A 13,571-nucleotide genomic window follows, 5' to 3' on the forward strand; every position below is an offset into this window, starting at 1 on the left:
CCAACTTCAAAGTTGTCTTTGACACATCTTTCATCCTTTTACTTCCACATCAGTCTCACCTCTCCAGTCATACGGCTCCTACTCTATTCAATGTCCTTATCACCTACATTAATAAAAATGCCTCCTAGTTGATCTTGCTTCTAGTCCCTCCCCTATATAACCTATCCTCTGGGAAACAGCAAGGAAATTCTTCTAATGGAAAAGACCAGTCAACAAGCAAACACTTATTAAGTTCTTATTAAATGTAAGGCACTGTGCTAAGCCCTGGGGATTTAAAGAAAAGCAAGCAGATGTTCACTGCCCTAAAGTAGCTCACAATCACAAACACGTCAACAACTATGTAAATACAAGACATATACAGAGTAGAGGGAAAGTAAGGTTAGAAAGTACCACTGGTAGTAAGGGGAACTGGAAAGGCATTTTGCAGAAGGTATGATTTGAGCTAAATCTTGAAGACAGTGAAGAAAGCCTTGACAAGGAAAAGGGTCACCTTTTACCATGCTACTCCCCTCTTCAAAAAGCTATAGTAACTCCCTTCTGACTTCTAGGTTTGGTATCCTAAGCCATCCACCATCTGGTTTCAACTTATTTTTCTAGAATATTTTATTTTTTTTCTTTTTGGAGGGAAGGCAGGGCAATTGGGGTTAAGTGACTTGCTCAAGGTCACGCGGCTAGTTTTTTTGTGTTATATCTAAGGCCAGATTTGAACTCAGGGCCAGTGCTCTATTCATTGTGCCACCTAGCCGCCCCCAAAAAGGTTTATTTTAATACCCTTTATATAGTCTATATTCCAGCCAAACTGATCCACTGGCTATTAGCTGAAATTTGGGTTCCACTTCCTCCCTCTGTGCCTACAGATGTGGCACTCCATGTGGCAGCTCCACCAATATCAGGATGTACTCCTTCCTCATCTTCCATTTTCGAAATTCTTATTCTCCTTCAAGGTTCAACTCAGGTGCCACCTCTTCCCCCAGAGCTGCCCACCTGTTAATGCCCTCCCTCTTACTTCAAATTATCTTGTATTTAATATTGCACATGCTGTATTCCCCAGTAGATCAAGGGTAGGGACTATTACATCTTCTGTTTCTGTATCCCTAGCACATAGCATCTTGAACCTAGTTGGCCCTTAGTCTTGGTTGGATTTACCATTGACTCATTGTATATATAAAGGTATGTTATTCATGTACAGAGGAAGTCTAGGTATACGGAGGGGAAACTGCAAAAATCATAGGTAGATGAGAACACAAATATCTTCCCGGTGTCTAAAACTGCTCCCCCATCCTTTAAAAAACTCACTTGGAGAGAAATATACTTTAAAAAACTCTCACTTAGAGACTACGGGAAAGAGAAAGAAGGAGACAGACCAGAATAAATAATCTCACATAAAAGAAGTAAGAAAAAGCTTTTACAATGGAGGGGAAGAGAGGGAAGGTGAGAGGGAATGAGTGAACCTTACTCTCATTGGATTTGGCTTAAGGAGGGAATGACATACACACTTAATTGGGTATCTTACCCTACAGGAAAGTAGGGGTGAAGGGGATGGGAAGCATGATAGAAGGGAGGGGATAGACAGGAGCAAACACTTGAAAAGGGACAAAATCAAAGGAGAAAATAAAATAAATGGGGAGTGGGATAGGATAGCAGGAAATATAGTCTGTTTCACAACATGACTATTTATGGAAGTGCTTTGCATAACTTGCACATGTATAATCTATACTGAATTGTTTGCTTTCTCAATGAGAGTAGGTGGGGAGGGAATAAGGGAGAGAATTTGGAACTCAAAGTTTTCAAAGCAAATGTTAAAAACTGTTTTTTCATGCAACTGGGAAATAAGATATACAGGTAATGGGGTATGGAAATCTCTTGCAGAATGCATGCCACGTTGGGGTGGGGGGAGAGAAGAGATGGGTAGAAAATTTGGAGCTCAAAATCTTGTGGAAATGAATGTTGAAAACTAAAAATAAATAAAAGTAAATTTTTTAAAAAAGGAAAAAGAAACCTCTTACTCGATCTATCCATTCCCACTAGCTATCATTCCATATCTTTTCTCTCTTTTGTGGTTAAAAATCCTTGAAAAAGCCATCTATAATCAATGCCTCCACTTCCTTTCTCCTCACTCTCTTTTTAACTTTCTATAGTTTGGCTCCCAATTTCATCATTTGATCAAAACTTCTTTCCCATTTGCATGATCTATTAATTGCCCACTCTAATGGCCCTTCACCCCCCCCCCCATCCTCATCCTTCTTGAACTCTCTGCAGCCTTTTTACACTGTCAATCACCCTTTTCTCTCTAAGTTTCCAAGATAGCTCTTTATCCTACTATCTGACCACTCCTCAGTCTCTTTTGTTAGATCTTATCCAAGTCAAGCCCATTAAAGGTGGATATTTCTCAGGAATCTGTCCTAAGCCCTCTTCTCTTCTACCTCTATACTATTTCACCTAGTGACCTCATCAGCTTCCATGATTCCAATTATCATCTCTATGCTACTGATTCTCGTATCTACTTATCCAGCCCTAACCTGTTTCCTACTCTCAAACTGGATATGCCATATCTTAAACTCAGCTCATTAACTTTGCCAAAAAGCCTCTGAACCCTTCTGAGCCCCCTCCACCATTCTTCTGAACTTCTACATTACTGTCCTCCCAGTTACCCAGGCTCTCAACCTAGTTGTTATCCTTGCCTCTTTACTCTCTCACCTCTCATATATAATCTGTTATTAAGTCCCATCTATTTTACCCTTATACCATCTCTCAAATATGCCACCTTCTTTCCTATGACATTGTCACCATTCTTGTGCAGTCCCTCCTCACCTCACACCTGGATTATTGCAACAAGCTACTAGGTTGGTTCTTCCCCGTTACAGTCCATCCTCCACTTAGATGTCAAGTTAATCTTCCTAAAGTCCAGATCTGACCACACACACCCTCCATTCAATAAACTCTACTGGCTTCCTATCACTTCTAGGATCAGATATGAAATCCTCTGGTATCCCAAGCCTTTCACAACCTGGCCCTATCTTTCCAATCTTCTTAGATCTTACTCACTCCCAAGTATTATATGAGCCAGTGACACTGGCCTCCCTGCTGTTCCTCCCACAGGATATTACATCTCCAGACTGAGTATTTTCAGTGGCTATTCCCTATGCCTGGAACTCTGCCTCCTTTCTCTGGCTTCTATCAAGTCTCAGCTAATATCCTATCTTCTCCCAAAAGCCTTTCCTGATTCCCCTTAATGCCAGTGCCTCCCCTCTCTTGATTATTTACAACTTATCCCATATATAGCTTGTTTGTACACAGCTGTTTGTGTATTGTCTCCCCCATTATACTGTGAGCTCCTTGAAAGCAGAGATATCTTTTACCAATGTTTGTATCCACAGTGCTTAGCACAGAGCACGTGCTTAATAAATGCTTACTGACTGGCTCCCTTCCCCATCAGAGCTTAAGTTGTCAAAATTTAAATTATATAGCAGTGTGGAAATCAAAGCAAGTTTATGCCCTACCCCAGTCCAGGATAAGTTGATCTCCTGAAGTCTTAGCATCATGAACAATGTTCTAGGTTTGAATACTCTACACTTTGCTCATTTGCATCTTCCCTTGGAGGGTTGGATGACGTATGACTCTTCCCAAAGCTTTCCTTTACAGAAGGCTCACAACCTTTCTAGTCATTTCTTTCTCCATCAGCAGCTCTGCTTGGCTTTCACTCCATAGAACATTTCCCCCTCCACCTTCTCCAACAATTTCCCCTCCTCCTTTTCCCCCCTTCTTTTTATGTACTGTCTTCTCCCCATTAAGTAAGCTCCTTGAGGACAGAGACCATTACTTTTTCTTATTTATACCCCCAATGATTAACACAGTGGTTGACACAAAGTAAACAGGTGCTTAATATTTATTGAATTGAATAAGAAATAATTTTATATTATATTTATTATATAATAAATATTTATTGAAAGATATTTTTAGGAATCAGCAAATTTAACTTAAAAATCTTATGCTTTAACTGTCAATACATTCACAAATATTAACTATTGAATAATGGCAAAAAATTATAGGATACTTTCAATGAGTGGCTATAAAATTACCCTTATACTATACATTAACAGAAATTATAATAACAAGAACACTCAAACTCTTACTATTCCCACTTATCAAAGAGAGTTTAATTGTTGTATTTGCTTTTTCAAGCTGGACATAATAGGTTTTGCTATTGGCTTCAAAATGCAGTAGATTTTAAAGCACAGAATTCAAGTGATAAGATTCAATATGTGATAATATAGAAAATGTAATATAGCTTTTAATAGTATTAAAGTTTTTCTGGTAGAAATACATACTAAAGGGGTGTCTAGGTGGCACAGTGAATAGAGCACCGGCCCTGCAGTCAGGAGGACCCGAGTTCAAGTCTGACCTCAGACACCTGACATACTTACTAGCCAAGTGACTTTGGGCAAGTCACTTAACCTCAATTGCCCTCCAAAAAGCAAAAAAAAAAAAAAAAAGAAATACATACTAAATAACTTTCAAAGAAGAATAAATATTTAGGCTCAGAGTATTTGTCAAAAGAATTTATACTTATTTAGGGCATGATATAAAGGAGAAACATATTTTATAAGTTCTCAAGCACAAAACAATAACTGCTACTCTCATTTGAAAGTTAACTATTCAAAAACTGACTTAAAAAAACCATTAAAACATTTCCTTTAAAATGGGTAAGTTTAAACCATTAATAAAAAGACAACTTATGGAATGATTTAAAAAGTTAGAATAAAACAGAATAGAATGACATTCTAAAAAAGTAGGACAACATTATAGAATGTTTAAAAAAACTTTTAAAAAGTCTTATGCTTCTGAGAAATTAAAGAAATAAAGATTATCAATCATACATAGGGATTTTAGTTATTTGAGAGATATATTCATGTTCCCATACTCCTTCCTTTCCCCCCCTCAACACAAATAGTTAAAATACCTTTAATGGATTATTATACAGGGAGGCTTAGGCTAGCTAGACCAACAGCTTTTTCTTTAGCAATAGAGGTCTGTGGGTATTCAACAGCAGCATCACAAGAATGAAACTGATGCAAGCTTAGTCAGTTTCATCTCTACTTTTGTAGGGCTTCCAGAATATATAAAGCTAATTAGGTTCAAAGCAGTTTACACACTATATACAGAGGGCATCCCCAGGGCCTACCAAGATGGAACATGAAACCGACTAAGCATCGATTTCACTCTGTAGGCATAATCTTGGTGTGGGGGAGGAAGGAGGATAATAGTAATAATAATAATAATAATAATAATAATAAAAATCTTAGGATAGAAGGTGGTGACCAAAAATAATCTCAGAGGGTAGAGGGGAGAAAAATAATTGCTTAATTTCAGGGTGGAGACTGTACTACGAGCTTCTTTTGGCGACCAAGCTAATTAACTATGATAGTAAATTAGGTTGGTAGCAAAACAAAACAAAACAAAACAAAAAGCCCTTAGAAATAAAGCTACCTCCTAGAAAAAGTAACCCAGCTACCAAAAGTCTAAAGGAGATAAGAATGACTCTACTTTTAGTTCCTATACTAATAGTAAGCAATCTAAAACACTGTTACTATGCAAATAACTACTTAACCTTAGTACACAGGGATTTATTCTCCCAAACAGCTTCATTGTATCTTGAACTGAAGACTTCTAACTTTCTAAATGAACAAAACAAACCAATTGTGGGTAAGATAGGTAGAGAGAGTGGAATAAGTCATTTAAGACTATTAACATTCAGATAGATGGCACTTAAATGATAATAATCCTATTAAAGAAACTATATTCAAAAACTCACTTTATTGTTATCATTTTTATCAAAGGTGAAATAATGTAAGACCTTTAACAGTATTAGGCAGTCAGAAAAGGAGTACAAGTTCACTTCTCAAATAGCAATACATAAAACAAACACAACAGTCACTCTACCACAGACTAGGAAAAAAAATGTATGTAAAATGTTACATTTTTAACTGCTATTATCACAATTTTAACATTAAAGTTTACATAGCCAATTAACACCTAGAGAATATGAAAACATTAAATGTCACCTAAAACATCATCAAATGTCTCAGAAGACAAAAATTCACATTAGAAAGTCTTAGGACAAGGGAGGAAGGGTTAAAGGACCCAACTTACATTCAAGCAATAAATTTCATGACAGAAAAAAGGCTATGTTTTTCCCATACCCAGAAAATCTCAGTAATAGCAAGAAAAGGCATCTAGCTAGCACCTTACGGTTTTAGGAAAGAGAGAATCCCATCCCTCCTGAACAGCTTGGTTGCCTTTGAGGGTCAACCAAGCAGAATGCTTATTTCAGGGCCCATTCTTTCTCCACAATTTCTCTTCAGATGCTGATGTTCTGATACAGAATCATCACCAAAATACAAAAAAATTATTATAGCGACAATACAGAGAACCTTTAGAGAGTAGTTCCCACTGAATAAAGGGGATGGATACAAAAAAGAATTCTGAAAACACTAACAACAACTGTAAAAAATTTTATGTCGCTCCCTTTCCTATTGTGATAAACAGGGAGGTAAAGAATAGTGAGTTGATTAATACAGAATAGGGGAGAGAAAACATAAAAAATTGAGTCCTAGGGTACAAAATTCAAAAGCTTTATGTAAATAATTATTCAAAAAGTTATTTTTTTCCTGTATAAATACAAGGTATAAAAAGGAACACTGTCATTCAGTCAAAAATGCTTCACTTTATTTATGAAGATTTTTGTTTACTTGTCTTAACAGAAGCCTCTTCCCCTATAAAAGGAATTCATACCCAAAGAATTCAGTAACTGAAGTCATCACATTGCCTAAGTATACCTAAACTATTTCTTTCACCCTAAACTCACCCCCTTTGCCATATTCCTATAGAAGATTCTCTCATCCTTCCAGTAGCCCAAGTTTCCAACCTTGGTATTATCCTTGACTCTTCTTTCTCACAATCTCCACTCTAGGTCAAACCCTCATCACTTCAAATCTAGACCACTGCAACAATCTCCTTATTGGTTTTCCCATCTTTCCTCTCTCCAATCCATCTTTTACACAGCTACCATCTAACACTGACCACTCACACATTCTTGTTCAAGAAACTTGACTTGACTCCACATCACCAAGGATACAACACAAATTTACCTGCGTGGCATTTAAAGCCAGTTATAAGTTGCATCTAAGGCACCTTTTTTTTTCCAGACTGATTTGAAATCACTCCCTCTTGAGCACTCTATGGTGTTGCCAAACTGGCCTATTTCTTTTGCTGTAAACAACATCCCCTCTCTCCCTCCCCATGTCTTAAAAATCCTCGCTGTGGTCAAGGCTCAGCTCAACTGCCACTTCCTATAAGAGGCCTTTCCTGATTTTCCCCAGATGTCAGTGCTCCACCTCCTTGAAATTAATTTGTATTTACTTGCATATATTTTGTATATACTTTACTGTGTACATATTTCCCCTAAACAGAACATAAGCTTCCTAGGGGTAGGGACTATTTTGTTTTGGATTTCTTATCCTTTATCATATAGTAAACATTATTTTAATAAATGCTTATTGAAGATTAGACATGATTTAGGAGAATAATAAAAATAACATGTATACACTGACATTAAACAACTGATATCTCAAAACCAGGACAGGTGGGGTGAAATTAACTTTGGGACTACACAGGAGGAAGGTTCAGAAGTAAATGTCTCATATCAAAAGCCAACCACATTGCTAATTGTGCTAAGAAAGCATACTGGTACAGTAGTTCTAAAAAAGATATTCTATATATCAGGATTGCTTTCTTGTTCAAAACTCACTATGTAAAATTATGTTTACAAATAGAGTACTTGAAGTTTGTTCATCCCTTATTTCTTCTCTGTATAAAACTCTTCATTATCATACATGGAACATTTTTCTTCGTTAAATCTGTTCTGATAATAAATAATTCATAAAAGGATGATAGGATAGCCAAGTTCTCAACTGGATTCCAATGCATTTTGGTTTTTATTTATTAATATTAATTTCAACAGAAAAGGCATTTACTTGAGGGGAAATTACCTTCTTCAATGCTGACAACTACTTTATATTCAAAAGTTATAGTATTCAGAACATTTAAAATAAAGGAAACAAATTCCACATCATTTCCAATCGATAACAACTGAATCCCAAGGTCCAAAAACACAGAAAAACTACTTCTCCATGAGAGTGATTCTACAACAGAAAAAGAAAAAAAATAACGTAAATTTTTCAGGGGTTGAGAATGAACTCATTATTTAATCATAAAAATCTAGGTTTAAAATCAGATAGTCTATTAAGGTAACACCTTGACAAGTTAATTGATCTGATAATAGTAAAATTTAAAAGGTTGCTGATAGTAACAATACTGCAATCAAATCTTTGGGGCTCCTCAATTTCATAATAAATCTTCATTTATTTGTATGGTCTTTCTAGCTTAATAACTCTGAAGTAGGATGCCATACAACCAAAAAGAATAATGTTAACCTAGAAGCACCTGTTCCATCAGACAAAGACACATCCAACTTAAGGAAAAAATAGACAACTAGCCCCTAGTATTAAGCCATTAAAAACAATGTCTCCTAAAAATAAATTTCCATGTCAACAGAACAAAGCTGTTTATAAATAAGAAGGAATGTGGAGGTGTGAGGAAGATAAGAGGAAGCCTCACCAAGTAGCAAAAGCAGGAAACCAAGCAGAATGAATGAAAACTGGGACAAATGAAACATGAAAGTATAAGCTGAAAATGAGGAATGGGTAAGAATTTTATAGGTGGAAAGAAGTTAGAAGAAATTAACAGGAATATCAGGGAAATTATGTTGAAAGGAAACCAGGACCTCAGTATTGGTGGTAACTGAAAATGGGTGTAATTTTGCCAGGTCATTAGGCTAGGTCATAGGATAGAGGTGGTGATATTATGGGCAACAACAGCATCAGGTTCAAGGTAGGAAAGTGTGAAAACAGAATGGTAAGCTATCGAATCAGATAATGAAGAAAGCAGATCATATGAATTTCAAGGTAAAGCATTAAATAGAGACTTGAAAAGAAGTTATAAGAAAGGAAAAACAGTTTATTAAAGTAATGAGAGACAAGCAAAATCAACAGCCTAATCTTCTACCCAATTAATCACTGTAAAACAAATTACATATCAGGTATTACCTTATTTTAACATAAATTATAACAAAATAATAAATATTGTTTGAGAATGTGACAATAAGACGAATTCTAATTTAAAAAGGCAAGGGAGAGCAATTAAAGAAGATACAAGTGAAATCATAAAAAAAAGACGATGAAGACATAAATATTAAGAGGGGAAATAGGTGTGAAATAAGAGACAGGATTCAACTGTGGGAAATTGTCCAACATGGGGATATAGAGGGTTGGTGCTGTGGAAACTCTGTGGGATCTCAACAACTTTAGAGACAATAGTCAAAGGTGTGCAAAGAAATTTGAGAAAATAAAGGAGGTACCACACAATGTGAGAGAGCCAAGGAATGAAGTACGAAGTCTCAGTGGGGATCTGGCAGAACAGAACAGAGTAGCCATCGAGGCAAAAAGTGAGGGAGGTGCAAGGGGGCAGGATATAACACTGGGGGAGGGGGGGGAGTGGAGCAAGGATGTCAGTGACAGGGTGTTTACAAAAATAAGGAGGACAGAAGGATCCTTGGGCTTCAGGGATGGTCAGCGAAAGAGAGAAACAGAAAACCCAGTCTTGGTTGGCTGGGAAACAATCTCCAAACACTCTGGGAGGCAGGGGGAGAGAGGAGGGCAGCCTGGGCCACCCGGTAGAAGGCCCCCATCCTCGTCCTCCTCCTCCTCCTCACCACCCCCACCCACGTACACATGCCCTAGCAGACACAGGCCACTCGGGAGCGGGAGGGGGAAAGGGGGGGTGTCTCCCCCTTCTCCTTCGCAACATCCCCTACCCAACACACACGGGAGGAAAAACACGAGGGGGGGCCGAATAAGGAGAACGTGGGTCTGGGGATCGCGGCGGGTCATGACCTTCTAGGGCCAAATCTGGGCTCAATTCCTCCTCCCCAACTTCTGCTGCCCCCCACGACCCCCCGGCCCGGGCCAGGGCCAAGGGGATCTCTGTCCCCGGGGGGGCCCCGGGTGTTTACGTGTTGAAGGGCTGCGCGTGCGCGTGCGCATGCAGGTGGGGGTCTCCCATCATCAGGGGTAGAGGGGGGTGCAGATGAGGGGCCGTCTTCATCAGCACCCCTTCCCCCCCAATCTGCGGTCGAGGTGGGGGGAGGCCGGCACCGGGCAGCCCGCTTGCCTGGCAGCCCGGCCGGCAGTCTTCACTCACCTCCTCAGGGATGGCCGGCTCGGCGGAGGACGCCGAGCCGGCGCCAGCCTCGGGATCCATGTCCCCGTTGAAGAGAGCGGGGCCCTGCTCCGCGCCGCCGCCGCCGCCGCCGCTCAGCGCCGCCATCTTGTAACCAAGAGCTGGAGCCCGAGCGACCGCGGCTGGGCGGGGAGGAGGAGGGGTAACGGTGGGGGAGGGGGAAGAGGGCGTGGGCGGGGCCTGCGGGGGGGGGGGTGGCCGGCGGGGGGGGGGGTGGGAGTGAGTGTGTATGACTCTGTGAGTGTTCGCGCGCGCGCGCGCGCGAAATCTTGAGGGCGGGAGGGGGGAGCCCGGATGGGAGAGGGAAAGGAAAAAGAGAAGGAAGGGAACTTGGAGCAGGGCCGGGAAGGAGGTGAGAGCGCCGACCGTGGCGTCACCGACGTGACGTCACCGGCGGGGAGATGCATAGCGTCACTTGGCAGCCCCTCCCTTTGTCGTCACGGGAGGCCACAGCCACGCCCACTTCGGTCCTTGCACCGCCTCCCAGCCCCAAGCATAGGGTCGACCTGCTCTTGGAGGCTGCTGCATCTCGGCTGCCTCATACTTTTCCAGCTGCTTCTCTTTTTCTGTCGCTTCCCCTCCTGGAGAATGTAGGGATGCGGTTCTGATGGACCGGTGGGGTTTTGAGGGGAAGGGAGGAGGGACAGACCCATCTACTGGGGTCACTGGGCTAATCTCCTTCCAGCATAAAAGCCCGAAGAAGAATACGCGAAACATTTGTCAAAAGGAAATTATGCCCCATCCCCAATTTGCAGCTCTTTTATTTCACGCAGAATTGGATAGAAGAGAATCCCGTCCAACCAAAGAATTCACGGGTTATTTTGGAGTTCTTCACAAAAGAGATTTGACCTGTTAAGTAGGTCACGGGCCTGCTTGAGAAGATTTTTATCACCCCGATTTTGTTAATAGTCCATAGGGTCACCTGTCCCTCACCATGAGGGGTTGAGGTGTTCCAGTTTTACAGATATAATTGACACTCTAGCAGAAACTGAAAATATTTCTGATGGAAACCTCTTAAGCATTTCTTTTGCTTCATTGAATATAGATATAAAGAAACCATTATAACTTAAAAGCTGCTGTTAGGTTCAAAATACATTCAAAAAAGTCAATTTAGGAAGCATGTATTGTCAACTACGTTCAATGCACTGTGGTAGGCCCTGGAAATCAAAAGACAAAAATGTAATAGTCCCTGGCCTTTAAGGAGCTTATGTGAATCCTTTGGAAGAGAACTTAGACAAGTAAATACAAGATAATTTGAGGAAGGAGGTAGTACTTAGAAGAAGGATGATCCAGAAAGCTTGATCCCCACCTAGACAAGTTGGAACTTTGGACCAAATGTGGGAGGTGGGACATGAACTGAGCCTAGGAAATATAGTCTAGGCTAGAGATTATTAAAAGCCAAGTTGAAGATGTGGATTCTAGATGTCGACAGACTGTATTCAAAGGCATGAAGAGAGATGGAATGCTGAATTTGAATAGCAGTAAGCCAGTTTGACTGAAAATAGTGTGTGAAGAGGAATAACATGAACAAAGCCTGAAAAGGTAAACTGGAATCAGATTGTGAAGAGTTCTAATGGCCAAATAGAGGAAATTGCATATAATAATAATAGGCATTTATATAGCATACCTATGTGCCAGGTGCCTTACACTTACAAGTATTATTTAATTTCATCCTCACAGCAACCCTGTGAGGTAGGTATTGTTATTATCATAACCATTTTACAGTTAAGGAAACTGATGCAAAGAGATACTAAGTAACTTGCCCAAGATCACACAGCCAGTGTCTGAGGAGGGATTTAAACTTATATCTTTCTGATTTCTGCCCTGTGGGCTATCCACTGCAACACCTAGCTGCCCCTAATTATTCTTGAAACAATAAGAAGCTACCAAAGAATCTTTAGTAAGAGAGTAACATAGTCCTGTGCTTTAGAAAGATTCTTTTGGCAGCTGTATAGAAAACAGATTGAGGAAGAAAGATATGAGGGAAGAGAAGGGGTGAAGAGGACCTGAAGGAGGGTGGTGGCTGTTGGAGTGGAAAGGAGAAGCTGAGTGCCACAAATGTTGGGACTGTTGATTATAAAAGACTTGGCAGCTTATTGGATATGGCATGGAGGGGATGAAGGAGAATAAAGTGTAAGAGATCACTGAGAGGGTTTCAAACCTGTGACTAGAAGAAAAAGGTAAGTACGAAGAATGGGGTCAACTTGGAGGATGACAAGAGGTAATAATTCTTGTTCTGGACATAGTAATTTTGAGAGACCTATATGACATTTAGGGGGAGATCAGATGGAGAACTGGAAGGAAGCTCAGGTCATCTAGTCCAATTTGTTTATTTTATAGATGGGGCCACTTAGGTCCAGGCAAGTTAATTATTTGCTGAAGGTCATACAGAGTGTCAGAGATAGGATATTCAGCAGGCACTTGGTGATGCAGGACTTCAGGAGAGAGATGGGGGCTCCAAATTTATATATAGATTTAGAGGAAAAAAAAGGTAAAATCTGCTTGAAAAGTAATTTAACTTAGAATTTTGTTATTTGATTTCCTGTCTGAATTAAGGAAATAAATCTTTTTCAGTGCCTAAAACCCAGGAATTTGAAAGAAATAAGGAAATGAATGAAGAAGAATGGTAGATTTTTGAGTGCCAGGACCATGTGATATTTGAACCTACCTCACCACATAACACCTTACACATCAGAGGTACTCAATAAAATATTTGCTGAATATTAGTAATTTGGTCACCTATGTAATAATAATAAAATAATGACTCATATCTTATACTTTAAGGTTTATAAAACACTTTCCTTTGTAACAGAGATAGTACAAAGGAAAGCTGATTCTCAGAAACAGTAACCTGTGACTTGCCTAAGGTCACACATCTAGTAAGTTTTTGAGACCAGCTTTGACCTCAGTTCTTCCTGACTCCACACCCAGTATAGCAAACATGAAAAAGAGGTGATAGTCTCACTATATATTCTACCCTATATAAACTGCATATAGAACATTTTATTCAGTTCTAGGTTTCTCACATTTTAAGAAGTATTCTGATAATTTAGAGACAAAGCATCTTGAGGATGGAAACCACGATGGTAAAGGGTCTTGAGTCCATATCATATGAAGCTCAGGGCTATTTTGGTTAGAGAAGATTCCTGAGAAACATGATAGCTAACTTCAGGTATTTGAAGGACCATATTGTGGGACAAAGATTAAGCTTGTTT

General features: G+C 39.7%; 1 protein-coding gene across 4 annotated transcripts in view; it reads right to left on the reverse strand.

Moving 5' to 3' along the window:
* The window catches only part of BRAF (B-Raf proto-oncogene, serine/threonine kinase), a 169,505-nt gene extending 159,015 nt beyond the window's left edge, over positions 1–10,490 (reverse strand). For all 4 annotated transcript variants that reach the window (XM_069087369.1, XM_069087371.1, XM_069087368.1 and 1 more), the window contains exon 1: positions 10,318–10,490. In XM_069087369.1, coding sequence (XP_068943470.1) covers positions 10,318–10,443 — 126 coding nt within the window. In that variant the 5' untranslated portion in view covers positions 10,444–10,490. The remainder of the gene's footprint in view (positions 1–10,317) is intronic.
* Between the last annotated feature and the right edge of the window lie 3,081 nt (positions 10,491–13,571).

This window comes from Petaurus breviceps, unplaced genomic scaffold (genome assembly GCF_028583685.1).
Source record: "Petaurus breviceps papuanus isolate PSGF00001 unplaced genomic scaffold, PetGlider_PUasm1.0 181, whole genome shotgun sequence".
NCBI classification, from domain to species: Eukaryota; Metazoa; Chordata; class Mammalia; order Diprotodontia; family Petauridae; genus Petaurus; species Petaurus breviceps.